Source organism: Ornithodoros turicata, chromosome 4 (genome assembly GCF_037126465.1).
Source record: "Ornithodoros turicata isolate Travis chromosome 4, ASM3712646v1, whole genome shotgun sequence".
In the NCBI taxonomy this organism is placed as follows: domain Eukaryota; kingdom Metazoa; phylum Arthropoda; class Arachnida; order Ixodida; family Argasidae; genus Ornithodoros; species Ornithodoros turicata.
The window spans coordinates 47,681,350-47,700,781 of record NC_088204.1 but is presented as its reverse complement, the minus strand read 5'-3'; the positions used below and the strand labels follow the sequence as shown (position 1 = coordinate 47,700,781).

The 19,432-nt window shown below is 47.5% G+C and overlaps 1 protein-coding gene across 1 annotated transcript in view; it reads left to right on the top strand.

The window, feature by feature from the left end:
• The window catches only part of LOC135391500 (ankyrin repeat and fibronectin type-III domain-containing protein 1-like), an 865,331-nt gene that overhangs the window by 582,621 nt on the left and 263,278 nt on the right, over positions 1-19,432 (top strand). The window contains exon 3 of the mRNA XM_064621768.1: positions 4,329-4,489. Within this exon, the coding sequence (XP_064477838.1) occupies positions 4,329-4,489 (161 nt within the window). The remainder of the gene's footprint in view (positions 1-4,328; positions 4,490-19,432) is intronic.

Sequence of the window (19,432 nt, the reverse complement as noted above, 5' to 3'; positions counted from 1 at the left end):
ATTTCTAGTAGGTGCGATGCATATAACGTGTCCATGGATTGATTTTTTTATTCTTGGAGAAATCATATTTTTGCAGTTATACGGGATGACAACATGTTCTACATCCGAAGTGGATGTACTAATTAGGTCTCGTTTAATTATTGGAAATAGAAGGTCGATGCAAATGCAACGTCGGTTTCCCTATGTGCCGATATAGTTTTCAAATGTATGCTCGTGGTCATTTAGTGCGAGGACATGGCCCCGAAATAATGGTTGTGTGAGAGTAAGCCATTATAAAAATTGATTTTTCCTTTCTGCAGACCTCTTGTGGACTTCTTGTTTCCTGTCTTGACAGTGTGTTGACTTTGACTTCTTGTTGATCAAGTCAACAGGAATTGCTATTGACACCATTTTTACAATCTCTTGAACTACCTTATGTGTACCTTCTGTGGGCAAGGTATATAGATGTCGCTGTTGACAGTTTGTGGACTGTCTATGCGCCTATGTAGCAAGTACTTATTTCAACCGTTTTTTTTTTTTTTTTACATAGATGAATTCCGTATTATTAATTACTGCATTATCGGACAGTAATGTTCACAGCGGTCGACCTCAAGGGGGCACCGAGCATCCTATAGGGAGGGGGTTCTACCCCATATTCTACCCCATTGCTGGCAGTAATATGGCGAAATATAATAATGAGTCGCCTCACAGTGAGGACCCAAGTCCTACAGTTTCCAAAAAGTTTAGGAGTGCTTTTTGGGAAAGCGTTGGTAGGCTGGTGAGCTGTATTCCTACTGGCAGCGTTATGACAAGAACTGGCTTTTCTAGGCAGGCGCAATGTCAAGTGCCATGCAATAAACCCAGTAGAATGGCACTAGCAACAGGAATCGGTTACTTTTCGGATATTTTTAGCACGTCGCTGTTTTTAATAACAGCGCTTGTTTTTGTTTCAACTATCAAAATGCTTGACGTCTTCCTCATCGAGACTTGTCTTCCGCAACCTACCGTCGCACAACTGATGAGACCTTTCGTTCACTGTAATAGAAGTGGATTCCGCTCTAAACGTGTTACACTATCCTATAGCTATCCACCGTCACTCCCAGATACCTTGAAGCACGTGCAACCTCAACTTTTCGTTACTATGTCCCGCTCTATTTATCTTCGTAGCCTATAGACTCCTAAGGCACTCGTCCTTAGGGGATTTGTGGAAGCTTAGGCATTTGTTCTTATCAGAATTGCTGTGTCAACCCGGCACACAGCATGTATAGCTAACAATTTTAGCCCTCGGAAGCGTTACGCATTAAGGCCGGCCCGCGTGGTGCGTTTTTCTAGCGTAAAAGCTGAGTTTTCACGCCCAGCGCGAAATTTTTTACGTCACAGCTGTTCGTAGCACGCGATTCACTGCAGGTTCGATATGGACCTTTTTCACAATGACCTATGCGCATGCGTATGACCTTGAGGCGCCGGAGAGGATTATCTCCATCTTCACTAGATGGCGCACTATGGGGACGACAGAAGTGGGGTCCAGTGGGGAGACCGCACAAATGGCGCGACCTTGTCGGTTCACTCCGGACCGGTTTTCGTCCTTTGTGCTATCCACGTGGATTTGTTTTGACGCGCTCCGAGCATGGTTCGTTGGAGAGCAGCTAGGATACAACGCGTATGTGAAAAAGCTGCATTTCACGCGGCAGTCAGTTCACCTGCGTCCATAGCAACCAATCACGGTGCAGCAAGTCACTTCTAGTCCCGGTCCAGCATCCTACTTCCTTTTTAGCAATGGCCGCTCTTACGAAAAAGCTGCAGAAGGACATCTCCAAGTAGAACAACTTTCGCTCGTGAGGGTTCACTTTACCAAATTCTAATCAATTACAAAGGAAATCACACAAAAACACCCATTTCAGGACGGGACACGAAGGAGTGGAGAATGTTGCCAGCACTTCGTATAGCACATACGCCAAACCCGCTGTGCACCACGCACCGTGAAAAAATACGCCTGTCAAACCGCATGGGGCGCCGAACCCGCTGTGCACGCCAACCATGATCCCGATTGACAACGTTCTCGCCCCTGATTCGTTGAAAACAGGAGGCGGAGCCTATTCTGTGCCGTGCATAATGGCACAAAATAGGCTCCGCCTCCCGTTTTCAACAAATCGGCTAGGAGAGTGCTATGTGGTGAAGTTCATTTTTAGGAGTGTATATGAAATGGCTATCGTCATGGCTATCATGGTGCAATAGGTGGGGAAGTTACTTTTATTTTGTAGTGCACTACCGTTACTCACTACTTTTTCAAAAAGTAACGCATTACGTTATTCGTTACAGTTGCGGTAGTAGGTAACGCGTTACTAACGCCGTTACTTCTGATAAGTAATGCCGTTACTTTTGTATTACTTCATGAGGTTTTGCTTATAACATGTACCATTTTTGGTTGAGTCACATAAGTGCATTCCGCAAATCAGTACAATCAATGTTGGGCACAAACAAGGGTCACGCATGAACACAACTTACACGTACGATTTATTGCAACGCCGAAGTTGAGTAGTTGATGTTCAAAATTTTCGTCTGTGAGCTTCGCCCGTAGGGTTTAGAGGACGCCTAATGACCAGTGAGTGCTACTTCTCAAGGTTGATAGAGACGGTGACCTCTTATCTCACATTGTAAAAATCCAAACAACCAATCACGTGGTACTTTGTTACTTGTTCAGAGGGTAGAGGTTATTTCTCTGCCGGTTGTGCCACATTCGTCCGAAAAACACCAGAGGGAGTGAAAAACAGAGGTTGTAAACAAAGGTGACATTTCAACCAGGGTAAGTCAATAGCCCTCCTTTTGCGTTCTTTGTGGGTGTCGATTGTTGAAGATGAACAGAAAAAATCGGGGATTTTCCCGGATTCTGCAGGCACGCTCCTCGCTCAAGCTTTCAAGTTTAGACGATGAAGCAATGTTCCCGAACACGCAGTAACGCATAACGCCGTTACGCGTTAGTTAATAAAAATGTAATGACGTTACGTTACTCATTACTTTTCTCCCAAATGTAATGCGTTACCGTATTTCACTACTCGAATGTAACGCGTTACCGGTAACGCACTACTTTGTAACGCGTTACTCCCCATCTATGTCATGGTGTCATTCTGAAGACGCTGGGGCCTATGAGAGTTTTGTTACCTGTCTATATATACCTTGTCCTGCGTCCGCCCAGTGGTTTCCCGATAACGCTGCGGATGTGGTGCCTGATGGCGAGCTTAGTGGGCCCCCATACGTTGCTGCGTAGGAGGCAAGCCCAGCATTAAAGGTTCCACTGTCATTCTTTGAGCAACAGGACATTTATAACGAGTGCGCAGTTGATGGTGCTATTGTGCATTCCGAAAGCTTGATTACTGAGAATTGCTCCAAGTAGACATTGGTAACGGACTTTTTCAGAAAATAATCGTCATAACGTATGCTTTTGTTCTGCGTAGCGGTCTGTCCGGAGGGTGCCTTTCTCGTTAGTATGACAATTCGCTTTATGACCAAAATCAACGGGAACGGCGGTGGTCATATTAACGAGGGCTCACTGTGTCGATGCGCTCACAGACAAAGTGGGTAGGTAATAAATAGCGACTCCCAGGCTGCTTTCCAGTCTCTGTCTGCCATAAGTTGTAGCTGTATGACCCCTGTCGTAAGTGACGTCCTGGAAGTATATCAAAGTGCGGTGAAGGATTGGCATGACATCATATACCAGTAGATACCGGGCCATTGCGGCATACTTGAGCACGAAGTAGCTGATGCTGTAGCGAGCAGAGCACATCAGAAACGCTCTGCCCCGTCAAATATACTACAGAGAGTTTGATGCAAGGTGCATGCTGTGCCTCCTGTGTCGTCAACTGGTTAAGCAACAATGGTTTTTCCGAATAGGCTCGGTCCTTTCTTCTCCACCAGGTTTACCCAGAGCTCACAATTACCGGTTTCCCAGGAAGCTTGCCACCACCTTCGCCTAAATATGCCCTACAGTGGACGATTGCTACATAGACTTTGGACGGTAGACTCCCCTAACTGCCGCATGTATGTGTCCAGGAACCCCATACGCCCATTGTGCCATCAACATTTGCCATAATAATGTCACAAAGCTAAGATGGCCCCATTTTACTTTCTGGAGTTGATATGTTACTTCAGCCTGAGAACTCAGGAGGTTTGGAGCAAGGAACATAATAATGGAGAATGTGGCGCTCATAAACATCAAATGGGCATGTATACATGGCGAGTACATTGAGGATAGCTAGGTGTGTGACATTGACATGTGACACAACGCAAGTGTGACATTCCCTATGTGTTTTAGTTCCAATAGCACTGACCGATCGTTTTCTCCTTCCATGCAGCAATTTGTCCGAGCGATCCTCCACGTCGACAACGGGAGCCCCTTGCAGGAAAAAGCCCCCACTACTCCGAGCACGCACCCTTCCGGCCATCATCACGCCGAGCCTGAACATTATCCAGGCACAGCTTGATGCCAGCCACAACCGACACACCGACATCACAGGTATCATCTTTGTCTTCAAACTTTGTAATTGAGACAAATATGTTATTGAAGTGTCCTTGCTTGAGTTACCACATGACACAATGAAGGGTGGATTGAAACAGGAGAACGACCGTTCGATAGCGGCTCATTATCTTCTGACACTATCCGTGCCTAATCTCGGCATCATTACTGTGAAAAGATTTAGCACTTACTTGTTGCCTATACCAGTAATTCCCAAACTCTGCTACCCTGCGACCATCAAAGGTGTAAGACATCGCGTCGCCCCCGTCCCCCCACAATGCCACAAGCTTTTCTATTCCAGTGCATGAACACTAATACGCAAAACTGGCGCCTCAATTTAATTTGGCAGGTAATATAATCAGAGTCAATAAGCTGGGCTAGAAACTATCGCAAAAAGAGACAAAATGCGTGCCAGCAGGAATTATTGTTCCTATTCACTAAAATGAGCTTGTTTCTTAGACTTGGGGTCTGTTACCACGAGCTTCTTACTGACGCGGAATTGTGGGTAGAGCATGGTCTACGGACATAATGTGGTGCCCCTTTCTGCAACATGGATAAAAACGATCGAGGTACAGACGAAATGGACAAACGCCCGTTTCGGCCACTGGGTCTGTAACGACCCCCTGGGGGGTTGAGACTCACAGTTTGGGAAACACTAGCCTATAATATGAATAATGGAGCATGGTCCACTTGGTTCTGTAATCGGAGGGACGCACGAGTCGAGTTAGGCTCTGCCGCTCTGTTGTGGTGAGACCGTTGTATGAGTAGCGCGTGCTAATACGGTTCACCTTTGAAACCTCGTAGCAGTAATATGGAAGAAATGCAAGTGCCCTGGTGGAGGAAATACATACAGAAAAGGCATGAGCCCAGTCAACACACTATTGTAAATTCGATGTAGAAAATACGTTGGATATCAACAAAATGAATGTTGAATCGACGATGAAAGCGAACGTGAAATCATGATGTCAAATGTCCGCTCGAACGCACGTTAATTTAACAAGTGTCGATCAACGTAAATTTAATGTATATGAAATGATGTTTATATGTGAATACAACATACCAGATTGTACGACATGAGAGCATAAAATAAACAGCGCTTTACAACGTTTCTCCAACGCTCGTGACGCACCTGTGCAGCACGGGCGTGGATTGTTCTGCTCTTCGTTAGCCCTAAGGTAACCTAGCTATCTTAAACCCGAAATAACCCCTCACCTTCAGGCCGATGGCCAAGAATGGTGATGGTGGTCGTTCCGGTCTCCCCGGAACGCACGACGCGGTTCCCCGAGGCCGTAGTCGCTCCCCGGTACGGAGAAACCGGTCGAACTCCGCCCCTTGCGAACGGACACTTCTGTCGCTTCAACAGCCTTCTCTGGCCGAGGACCCAACATCAGGCACAGAAGTGTATGACGAAAGTCAGACCAGTGATCCAATGAATTGTGATGAATCACTGGACCAAGATATGGGGGACCCTTTCACGCTGGTGACTTACAAGAAAAATAGGCCTCAAGGCATCCCTGTATTGTTCAAGCCAGTTGACCCTGGAAAGTCGTTTTGGAAAGTCAATCCCAACGTGGTAGCGAAGACTATTCGCTCTGCGGCCCAGGAATCAATTCTTCGTCATCGTGTCAACGCTGATGGCTCCATGTGCATCTTCGTCCAGACCGAAGGGGCAGTGTCTAATCTGATGACCCTTAGTGAAGTGGCTGGGGTGGCAGTTACTGTCACCATCCCCTCCTCATACGTTAATAACATGGGGAAAATCTATGACGTCCCACTGGAGTATACCGACGAGGAACTCACCTCGTATTTGGGAGAGGATGGCGTCATAGCCGCTTGGCGTCAAGTGCGGCATGTCTCTCATGAAGATGGGTCGGACCAGTACATCCCCCTTCGAAATGTCATATTGACCTTCAAGTCCAACAGAAGGATACCTGAGGAAGTTAAGTTTGGCTTCTCAACGCATAAGGTGCGTGAGTATGTGGAAGGTCCAGTGCAATGCTATCACTGCCAGAGGTTCGGTCATCTTGCTCAAAGCTGTCGATGGCCACTACGGTGCAAGTTCTGCTCTCAGCCGCACACGCTCAAGGAATGTACAGCGCGGCGCCAACCGCTTGTGCAAACTGCGAGGGACCGCATGCTGCATCGCATTCTTTATGTCCCCGGAAGAGGGCAGCTACAAGGCGCTTTCAGGCTCGTGTTTTGACCAACACCCCTTCCCCTTTCCCTGGGATCAGGAAGGCACGACGTAGTGCACAAACGGACGGAGGTTCAACTTTAGGTCTCCAGGCGGCCAAAAGCGATGGTCGACCACAAACTACTGCGAGATCCCAAAGGGCACTTCAGCAGGTCTCAAAACCAACAGCCAAAACCCCCAAACTACAAGCATTTCAGCCTCAACCGAGTAGGCATGTGCGGCTCCTAGATAGCCATCATGACATCCCTAATGCTACCACTCCTCTCCGTGCAACTTTCGCGGCCGCAGTGCGAGGTCCAAGGAAGACCGACGAGACTCTGCCAGCAGCGCCTCGACGGCTGAAATGGCACTCCCCCAGTCTTCGAATGACTCCTGTGTCATCATCCCCTTAGTTCTTGCTGCTATGAAGGCCATTGTTGCTTGTTGCCCTGAGGCTGCGCGGTTGCCCGAAGTCAAGGCTCTTCTAGAGATTGACAGCCTTTTCCTCGGTCATGGAGCAAATCTATAGGAACGCTGTCTTAATGCAGTGGAACGCGCGCAGTCTGCGCAACAAGCTGCCAGATCTTAAAGAATTTCTACTTCGGCATCGAATTCCCATGTTGGCTATTAGTGAAGCTTATGTTGAGAAGGACTTCAGACTCAGCGGTTATAGGTTGGTCACGCAAGAAGATACATATTTCTCAAGGACGGTTCTGCTTGTTCGACGCGATTTCAATGCAGCTGCCCTTCCAACGCCGAAAGTGGCTGGTCTAGACTGTATCCGGTGTAGAATTCGCTTGGGTAAAACTGTCGTCACTGTGGTGAACTTATACGTGCCGCCGTCAGCTAAGGTGTCAAAGACCGATCTGAAGGCTGTGCTGGACAATTTAGAGTCTCCTTATCTAGTGGTCGGTGATATTAACGCTCACCACTCTGCATGGGGGAGCACCAAAACTGATCGTCGAGGGAAAATATGGATGGAGCTGATCGAGAGCATGGATCTCTGCATCCTGAATGATGGATCACACACGTTTTTGCGAAGGTCCTTCACTACGGACGTTCTGGACGTCTCCTTCTGCTCAAGAGATATCTATAGGAAGCTCCATTGGTACACGGACCTTGATGGCAGGGGAAGCGACCACGTGCCCATATACATCACGTATGATGGATATTCAACGAGAGCGGGATGTAGAACGGCGAAATTAACAGACTGGCGTTCGTTTCGTACAGCATGTGGAGATAGGCCCCACCCTTTGCTTTCTGTGGATCAGCTAGAGAATGTCATTGCCGATGCCCTTGCCTCGTCCTCTAAAACAGTCAACGTGTGTTCTGGTCACTTAGGGTCTAACCCTCGTGTGGAGCAACTACGTGCTGTCCGAAGGCGCGCTGAACGTAAAGCTCGACGGACAGGAGATCTTTCTGATATACAGGAAGCAAGACGCACGAGTAGGCTTGTCCAGAAAGAACTCTGAAACCTTGACCGTCAACGGTGGCGGCACTTCTGTTGCTCCTTATCACCTTTTGAGAGCCCTGCTCGGATATGGAGAGTCGCAAGAAGTTTAAAGGAGAACCCTCCAGTTCGGAACCCACTTGGAGCTCTTGCGCTCCTAACATCTACGTCTGAGAAAGAGGTGGCCAGGGAATTCTGCCGTGTCATTACGAAGGGAGCCAATGTAACCAGCACCGAGGAGTACCTAACCCATACAGCCCATGTGACATCTATTCTCGAGCATGCCAACCCAGCAGCTGTCCCTGCCTTGGATATGGACTTCTCCGTGGCAGAACTTTCGTCGGCCATTTCAGCTGCATGCAAGAAGTCTTCTCCATAGCCGGACGCCATTACATACACAGTGATTCGAAACCTTGACCCTACTTCCCTTCAGGCCCTGCTGAACATCTGCAATCACTCGTGGAGGCATGGACAGGTTCCTAGGCAGTGGAAAGTCGGCCAAGTGGTACCGTTGCTAAAACCAGGAAAACACCCATCCCAATTGGCATCATTTCGCCCGGTAACTCTGACCAGCTGCTTGGGGAAAGTTATGGAAAGAATGGTCTTGCGTAGAATTGAGTGGTGGCTCGAAAGCCGTGCCTCCTTCCCTCAAGAGCAAGCTGGGTTTCGACGGCACCGCAGTTCGATAGACTCTGTGCTCGACTTGGTCACGTCGGTGGAAGAAGCACGACGAGGCAGGAAGATCTCGGCGGCGGTATTTCTTGATGTTAAGAGAGCATACGACACCGTTAGCCATCCATCAATCTTACATGCTCTATACAGCGCTGCGCTCTCACGTACAACGTTGCTTTGGATAGCCGATTTCCTCAGTCAACGAGGTATTTTCGTCCGGACAAGACAAGGCGACACAGAGCAATTCCCCATCTCTCAGGGGGTACCACAAGGAAGCGTCCTAAGTCCGCTCCTCTTTAATGCCGTTATGGCGGGCATTGGAACCTGCATTCAGCGGAAAGTCAACTTGTCCCTGTTTGCCGATGACATCTGTGTTTGGACTACAGGCACTTCCCGTCCAGCACTCCGTCAGCGTCTTCAGCGCACGTTAGATGCAATACGCCTCTACTTACTCCAGGCAGGAATGGAGATATCCGTAGAGAAAAGCGCAGTTGTAGCCCTCACGCGCAAAGACATGCATAGATATCGCCTGTATATTGGTGGAAGCCCACTGGAGCAGGTGACACATCACAAGTTCCTAGGCGTGACTCTATCATGGAATTTGTCGTGGAAGCGCCACATAGACGTCATTGAACAGAAAGTCCAACGCTGGGTCAACGTGATTCGTCACTTCGCAGGTATGAGATGGGGGCGAGACGAGAAGGATCTCCTCATGCTGCACAATGTCCAGGTTCGTGGCTCAGTGATGTACAGCCTTCCCGTCCTACACGGACTTCCTCAGACACTGATTCAAAGGATTCGAGCCATGCTAGCGCGCAGCCTTCGGGTATGTCTTGGGGTCCCACGAGGCGCTGAAACCCGTCTAGTAGTGGCTGAGGCCAGGGACATCCCCATTGAGGTTCTCCGTACTCGGGAAACTGCACGCCACTATCTGCGTCTACGTGCCCATCATAACCGTCACACTCTGATTCGCAAGCTTCACGCTAGACGGAACGCGACGGTTCATGCTGCTGTGACATCATTCAGACCTCATATCCCCAAATTCATAGTCGACCAGACGGCACCCAAAGTGCCTCCATGGACGTTGCCATCGCCGTCTGTCACTGTCTCCATCCCCGGTCTCAAGAACAACAAAAAGAACTATCCTGATTTTATTCTTAGGCAACTTACCCTTGACTTCGTCGAGGCTCAATACCGCAACAGTACCGCTGTATACACGGATGGATCGTCGACCAGGGACACTTCATCTTCAGCCTTTGCCATTCCATCACAGTCTGTTACACGTGGGTGTCGTCTATCTCACCGTACCTCATCGACATCCGCTGAACTTTATGCTATCTTGTTATTTTTGACATATGCGGAAGACTGTGAACCGCGGCACTGGGTAATTTACACAGACTCCAAAGCAGCTCTCCTGTGCATTAAAAACATGGGCATCCGCGGTCCCCTTGCCTCAGTGGTGATAGACATCCTGTGCGCCCTGAAGTCCCTACAAGATCGCTCCCACTACGTTGCCTTTCAGTGGGTTCCAGGGCATTGCGGAATAACTGGGAACCACGAGGCCGACGCTGCCGCTGCACACCAACAACGACCTTCTATGCCCATTATACTCTCGAGAGGAGACAGAAGATCCCTCCTCAGGCATTTGTCCGATTCCTGGTCTACCCTGCAGTGGCAACACGACATTCCAACTATGTCCTCTTTGGGGAATGTAAACCCAACGCTGTCATACCGACTGCCTGCAAAGCTTCCTCGTCCTCTGAAGTCACTCATCCACAGGCTACGTCTGAATGTCCCTTCACTCTGTCCTATCGATACCAGCTAGGCTGTGAGGCTAGCCCTATGTGCAACGAGTGTGGCGTACTTGCCAACGTTGAGCACATACTCCTCTGCTGCCGGACCTATGTCAACGAGAGGCGTACACTGCAGTCGCAGCTTGCCACCCTTGGCTGCCGCCCCTTCAACTTGTCGACCATCCTCGGCCCTTGGGACACCGCGGCCGACTCCAGGGCGGCCTTACGTCACGTGGTCGACTTCTTTGAGGCGACAGGCCTAAAGGACTCACTATGACCCCAGCAGCGCCCTCGGACACTCCCACCACCACGATCACGTCCAGCATCGTCATCGCCACTTCGATCATTCCCGTCATCACTCATCGTCATCACTCATCATTGTCACCACTCATATTAGACCCCTAGCTATGGGGTAGCGTTCCACTCCTAGAGTGGAAAACCTCCCCACTTCATCATCACAATATATATGTTGTTGTTGTTGTTCTCCAACGCTGTCATTACGATAAAAATTACACGTTGAGTGTAATTTTACATCTATTTTAGTATATCCCCTTAACACTTTGAATGTCCCTGTAGACATCCCAAGCCTAGTATAAAAATAATTTTGTAGGAAAGTGGGGAATAGAATCACTTTATTACCCAAAATACATATGGCATAGGCGTTGACTTGAATTTGCTATAGCCCTCGTGTTTATCTTCTGCACTATTGGCTTGTGGTGTGCTGGGTCCTCTGCTTATCTGCACACGTTGCCCACATACGTGAGGCCGACAACGGCAAGCCCTTTCACCATCACCACCACCACCACCATCTACACACGTAGGCACTTGGACGTTGCATCTGTAAAAAATCGTGAAGTGCCACCTGATGAGCTGCTCATGCCTGTGTCAAGACCACTTTGTGGTTATTTATGTTTGCAAACCACACAGCGTCCGATCACGGTCACAATATCGCCACTTTATGTAAATAAGAAGGGTCATCAATATTACTCACCAGTATAATTAGCTCGTGTCCTGCCTGCTAGTGACCCAACTGTAGCCTCTGGTCCCTTGTCGCCTTATGAACACCCTGCCGATTTCATTGTTCCTTCGTGTTTTCCAATCTCTTGAACTCACCGGCCAAGTAGAAGTTCCGCTGTCGAAGCATACTGAGAAAAATAACACAGACATGATACAGACATATCAACGTTAGAGAATTTTCCGATTTACGTAGCATTCTTACCTGCAGCGCATTAGACGTTAAATGATTCCAAGCTTGCTAAAAGAGACACTTTCCGAGTCCTAAAAGAACTTGTAAGATGAAAACTACAGTGAATCGACCACAAATTAAAAGTACGACGCTAATGTGCCTACAAGCATACCAGGGATCGTTTCCATTTTCATGAACTCGGTGGGCTGAATCGACTGGAAGAACAATAGAGTCTCAAACAAACGCTAATAAACAAAGACACCACGGCCATTTATATGTATAGACTGTGGCCGCATGTGGTGCATCCGTTACCTACAAGGAAAACTCATTTAAAGCTTCACAAACTTCAACCTGTTCTGGAGCTGGTCGCGCTGGAAATTACCGCACTCCTCCAAGACCATCGAGACCTCCACACCATCCTCTAGCGGCGTCTGGAACAGTTTGAAATTAACCGCTGCAACGGCGCAACGGGCTAGAGCATCACGTGATTCTCTCTTCTGCGCCTGATGAAAAAAAAAAAAAAAATGATGGCTTCTGCGCAGATTTCTCCTGTGGCCGGGCGCCAGGCTGGCGGTGGTACTGTGGTGTAGGGTGTAGGGCATGGTGTGGGGGGGTCGTGGCGGCAGGGGGGCACAGTTAAGAGGATGGGGTGAAGGCGGATGGCGGAGGAAAGGGGGCTCATACGCCCAAACTTTTATTCTTCCTTGAAATCAATGGAATTTGATTATAGGTAGGGTTTTCTAGATGCTCTGAATTTTATAAAATAACCGTGCCTGGATTGCTGGGAGAGCAGCTACTGGTTTCCCATCAGCTATAGGTTTCTCACGTATAGAATTACTACCATGGTAATATTTTCCTTGTACGATCTCTTGCAATGTTAACAGTAGCAGAATCACGCAAAAGCAACCTTGGCCAAGCGCTGTAGAACGGCAGATCCACATTGTTTGAGCCTGGCGGGGGGGGGGGGGATATGTTTATTAAGCATGTATAAGCGGCGCGTGAGCCGAGAACAAAGAAAAAGTGCACTGAGCAGTTTCAACGTTACGCGGGGCTCGTGTCTCTCGTCCGCGACTGCTTTCTTCGACTGTCTTTTGTAAATGTTATTGTGAAGTGACAATACACCGCGGAGCAAAAATATTTTGCATGGTGACTTCACGGATGAAGCAGGGTTTCGACCCAAGTTAAATGTCACTTTCATTTAACTTCCGCTTTAATTCTACGAATATTTTCTGGCCACGTTCCGTAGTGCAGACTACCACCTGTCCCGATCTCTCGCCTTGGTAATGCATTTTTTCATCTAAAATAATGCGCTCGGTACGTATATGAAAGAGTAAACTGATAAACATGATGTGTCTGTGTGAGGGAAAATTCACTTTTCTTTGATTTGTTGTCTGAATGACGTTTTCTTTCAGAAAATAAGAAAACGTTCTGCTTGCACTGTCAAACCTGCCTTAAATTGCTTCAAGAAGTTCATAATGTGCCTCCCAGAGCCATCACTCGTGAAATAAGGAATAACCTCATCACTCTATGAAGTGTTATGCCATAATTGACAGTGTAGCGCAGTAGGGTAACACTGACGAAGATAGAGGACAGACGAGTACATTCTGACGCGGATTGCTCTCGTCTGTCCTCTACCTTCGTCTCTGTTTTCCTACCGCGCTGATCAGTCATTGGTTTCCTTCTACCAACTAGCCTATAACCACTCGACCTTCCACGCTTTCGAATGGTATTAATGGTAAAACGGCTGAATGATGGACGCCCTACGTTGCCTACGTGACGGAGCGCGGCTGTCAATCAACCCAAGTTCAAAAGCGGCTGAAAATGTGTTTTTTGAACTTTTGGCGTGACGTCAAAATAACGTTCTGAAATTACTTCAGGCTCAAAGACATCAAGGCGGGATTGTGTTGATATCGGGAGAAAGGCAGCGATTGGGAGCGCTACGTGGCCCATCTGACGGCGCAGTACTGTCAGTCAAATAAAGTTCAACGCAACTGAAAGTGCATATCTTTTGAACTTTTTGCGCGACGTCGAAATAACGTTGCTGAACTTATTTTAAGCGCAGAAGACTTCAACACCGCATTGTAGCTAACATTGATGTTCATAAAAGGAGATGGCGGTCACTTTCGCTGCACTTTGTGTTACGGCGCTGCCGTGTTTACCGGCTGCATTTGGCTTGGTTTTGTGCGGCGATCCGCGACGATTGATCCGCGACTGATCGCTGATTGATCCGCGATTGATCCGCGACGCTGAATGTTCACGCAAAATACGTTTCACGTTTCAGACTATGATCGTGAAGCAACACGGGATTTTGGGATTTTGGCCACACGTAGAAACCTGCCTGTGTAGGAGAAAACCGTGAGCCGAGGAGTTCGCGCATCTAGAAACGCAAAGACAGAAGAACAAAAAGAAAAGGAAATACCCATGAAAAAACGCTTTTTTCAGCCGCTCGAAGGTTGAGAAAACTTCCAAAATTCCCTTTGGCGTTTTTCGTGCGCCAGCAGATTGCGAGGCGCCCTAGTTTTGGTTTCACATTCAGCCTACAACGTACTTCGATGAGCAGCGGCGAGAGATGGCCATCGTTCATTCACCGCTTTCGCTTTGACCGCAGTGTTTATGCCAGTTTTGTAGAATAGTTTGTCTGCTGCCGGATGTTGGATGCCTTGTGCAAATTGCCAAACTCAGAGAAAGGACAACACAGAGACGGCTGGGAGCAATGTCTCAACTGCACTTCGCTCCACCGTCATCTTGAATGTTTTGAACACGGGATTCGTACGCATTGCATCATAGCTTTGCACTGCGATGCTCAATCCCTTTGAAATATACCAGGATTAAACGTCCTTCAGACGTCTTCAGAGCTTTATATGTAGACGACACAATGTTCCACTTGCATTGCGTATTGGCAGGAGCACGGTAAGCTGGCATGGGTGAACGTTTATTGGGTAGCACCCCGTGTATGGTAAGGTGGGGCAAGATGAGACACGGGGCAAGACGCTACATTTTTTGCTCGACGCCACCTGTCTGAGAGACGTGTTGCTCCATGCGCTTGAAACTTTACTCATAGGTGGCTCTGCACGTCCACTTAACTGCACGTGAGAATTGTTCGGATTGGTGTATGCGTTGAAGATTTAAAAAAAAATCAGTTACTTCCGCCTGGAATGTAAAGACCTGCCAGAAAAACGCGATTTTCTGTAGTCCTTTTTCTTGTCATCTGTGCAGCAGCATTTCACAATGTAACTGCACATTCTATTTTTTTATTCATTAATCTAGATGCATGCAAAATATGGGAACTTTTGGCTTTGTTGAACAGAAAAATGAATTCACCCGATGATATGCACGGGACAAGATGCGACAATTTAATGTAATGTAAAATTAATGATATTTAAATTTAATGTAATTTAGAAACGGATAAGTCAAATAGGTGGTTTTATGCTTGTTCCTCATATATTTCTTTTTTGCATATTGCCTAGGATTTTCCAGCATACTTTCCCGTTTCCTAGGATATTTCTAACAAACCAGAAGCGCACGCAAAAGCGAGCGACCAGCGACACAACAGACTGGCGGTGCCTTGGTTGCAAAGGACGGTGGAGCAAAATAGCACCGAGTTCTGTGTGGTTTCATTGCATAGCATGTGGGGGGTGGGCTCAAGGGGGTTGTGTATAGGGGCCCGCGGGCTTTACTTTGACTGCTTGGATTGCAAAAACTAATTTGTATAATTCATTACCACAGGTGTCTCATCTTGCCCCACGCAATGTCTCGTCTTGCCCCGAGGGTTGAGGCAAAATGAGACGATGTGCATTTTTGAATTTCTTGTTCTGTGTTTAAGCAGTAAGCAGTAACAGTATGCTGCGTACGCCGCATAGCAACAGATCATGTGAGCGGTTATTCGAGACTACGCACACCTGCCCGAAACACTCGAGGCCGGACGCTGTCAAGTGAACTTTGTTTTCCCGTACTCTATTGACAGAGAACGCTAAGGCCTAGTCTCCTTCGAACTAGCTGCCGGTACACACTACCTTATGTATATGTCTGTAAGACTCTGTAAGTAAGACACTGGACGTCCATGTAACACTGGCGGCGAGGATGGAATCTGGATCTACATGATATTCATATACATATTCTTGGTGGTATAGCGCTTGATACGTCATGCCCAAGACAGAAGGAAACGGCCCTGCTTCTACATTGATGTCTGCAATGGCGCCGTTAAGGGGAGGCACTTCCCCCCCCCCCCTTGCCCCCTTAATGGCGCCCATGCAGACATCAACGTTAAGAGCAGGACCGGTTCCTTCTTGCTTTGGCAAGGCAACGAATACAATAAAAAAAGACTGAGCGAGAGGGCACTTGCCCCCCCCCCCCCCCCTAGCTCAGACCTTTTTTTTCGTGACTTTGCAAATGCCCTGCCAACGTGGCCAAGGCTGCACATTTCTGAAAATCCCCGCGTACTTTTCTTTTTCGGTCCGTCGCCCGCAACCAGCACACGACCTGTCCTAAATAATGTGGTGCAGTGTGTGCAGCCCACAAACGAAGAAGAGAAGGAGACAAACAAAAAAGACGAGGAGTCGAGTAGTGCCGAATGTCAGGAGTGATTTTTGTTGAAGTTGGGCAAAACTGGTTTCGTGATTTCAGTGGTGCATCAAAAACATACAGCGAACCATCAGAGCGTGGAACGCAAAATAAAAGTTAGCCAAGTCCCGTTGTCATCACTTGGTGTCCGAATGATTTCTATTCTTGCGCACTTCTCCACAAAACGAAGAAATGTGAGAGCGCTCCGGAACATGATACATGAGCCCACCAGCCCCCCACAGCTCTCGCAAAATCTGTATCACAACACGTATCCTTCCGCACGGAGCAATCCCTGCATCTCCATTGGTCGAGCGTGCACGTCAGCTCTGATTGGTTATGAGAAGTTCAAAGATGAACTTGACGGTAACGCGCATGTCGCGTGAAGCGTCCCGACAGTTTCGTTTCGTTTCGGTTGGTTTCGGTTTGCGTCCGTGGCGCCCAGCGTCTGTCTGTCGTCAACGAACGCCTGTCTGTCTATGCTACATCCATGAAAGAACGGCCCGGGAATGCGCCAAGACGGCCTCATGGCCTGTACTGTAAGGCCCGGGGATGCAACAACTCTAATCTGAACTGCTACCATGCGTTTTTTGGATTTCCAAACGACAACAGGTAAGCCCTAAGTGCTTTCGGTTTGTTTTGCGTTTCAGCGTGTAGATGCATGCCGTCCTTCAGGTTTCTTCCTTAACTTTGAGTACTTTGTTGGAACAGAAAAGCAACATGGATAGCCTACGCTGGACGGCCAGAATTCGCAGGACTCACAAAGAGCCAGCTAAAGAACAGGAGGCTTTGCGCCATCCACTTTGCACCTGACGCATTTGAAGTTACATTTTTTAATTTAATCATCTCCGTGGGTGGGCATATACTCGAGAGTGTCACATAATATTGATATCACTCAAAGCACTTGAAAACTCAAAATTTATTGCGTCAGCTAAAGAGCAATGATGGTGGTGGTGTACGTATGCCCCCAGCCCTGTCACACCAATGTTTCTGTCTGTACCTGTGAACAAATATGAATGTTAAATTGTGTTAATATAAGACCAGCATGGTTCTACAAACGTGTCTAATTTTTTCAATTGCTTGTAACAGGCTCACCAAGTGCCTCTACAAGTCATTCGCAGGACCCACATGCGACCAGCTGTAAGTTACATTGGTGTCGTGCCGAGTTCACTACCATTCTGTAACTACTTGTTTGTACCCCTTTGCATTTGTTTTAGATAGGTTTGTCATGTGTATGCTTTCGCAGCATAAATCATAGTTAAAGTCCAACATTTTTGGGCCGAAACCCAACTTTACCCCTTGCCAAATTCTACTCATGTATTAACTTACAAGTACAAGTTACTCATTATTAAGTTGAGTACAGTATCACATTACAATGTGTATGCACGTTTGATGAAAATATTATTTCGTCGCAATAATGAATTATGCAGAGTACATTCAACGTTACAGCTTGTGGTGTTTGAGATTATAGTCCGTGAGGAATGCATGTTTCAGCAATACGTGATCCTTACGTTGGCTGCTTGCGGAACAGAAAAAAAAAAAAACATTAGCACCCGATTGTATAAATAGCACCCCATTTCCTATTCAATTTCATATTCAAAGTAGAACCCGGAAAAACCAATAAACCTGCAATGATAGTAAATCCAACGATACTCAGCGATACCATTATGCGTTCATGTCTCACTGTATTTTAAGAGACACTTCATGCTCCCGGCACACTCCTGGAACACCTGAGGCAGTTTGCTTAGTACCCAGTACATCTAGCATGGGTACACTTTCACGCATACCCATAAGTGGCTCCACACCCCCAGGGACACTGCTCGTAGACTTTCAACCTCCTTGCATCACAACCCATGATATTGATACAATCAGGTGTTAACGTCCCTTTTTTCCTATTCTGCAAGCAGCCAACATAACGATCACATATTGCTGAAACATGCGTTCCTCGTACCTTCATGCTTATAAAGTCTTCATACCCTTTGGGTTGTTAGATGCATAACATATCAATATACAACTTTTGCAGCTTTAGCTCAACCTCTAGTGCCTGAGCGTGCTGTACCATCATGCTCCTGGCACACTTCCGGAACACCTGGGGCAGCCTGCATAGATGTACCCAGTACATCTGGCATTGGCACTGCTGGCACTGACACACTGGCACTGACCATCCCACATCTGATAGGCACTCCTTCAGGCACACCCAGAAGTGGCTCCACATCCCCACACACTGGCACTGGCACTGACCATCCCACATCTGATAGGCACTCCTTCAGGCACACCCAGAAGTGGCTCCACATCCCCAGAGAGTCTGCTCGAAGAGTCAGAACCGCCTTGTGCCACAACCCATGACCTCAGTCGTACGTTAATGCATATCCGTGCTTGTTAGAAAACAGCACTTTTTTTCAGCATTGAGCTTATAAAGTTTTCATACCCTTTGTGTTCTTACATGTATAACATATCAATATACAACTTTTGCAGCTTTAGCTCAACCTCTGGAGCCTGAGCACACAGACGATGATGCTTTACCATCATGCTCCTGGCACACTTGTGGGACAACTGGGGTGGTCCGCTTAGATGTACCCAGTACATCTGGGATGGGCACTTCTTCAGGCACACCCATGAGTGGCTCCACGCACCCAGGGACAAGGCTTCAAGTCTCACCGCCGCCTTGCGCCACACCCCATGATCTGAGTCGTAAGTTGATGCATATCCATCTTTTGTTAAAAACATTTTTCTTTTCTACAAGCTTGTAGAGTTTTCTTACTTTTTGTTTTGTTGGCTAGATGCATAACATATAAATATACCTTTTGCAGCTTTGCCTCATCACCTGACGCCACAGCACAGAGGAAACAAAGCTGCACCATTAGCGCAACGTGAGCAGCCCATTTCATATTAGATTGGCTCATAGCTTGCAACATTTGTGGGGCTTGCTATAAAATCAATACTTGTTTAAAGCATTGCTGTTGTAGTTCTGATTTGGTAAATGTTGCTACAAAGTGGAATATGCAATGTGAAATTTGTAGTCACCATCCCAGCAGTACTGTACTACATAGATGGGTGGAAATCCAGCGAACCGGTAGAGAAGTACGAAGGGAGTTGCCTCAGGACAGGAGCC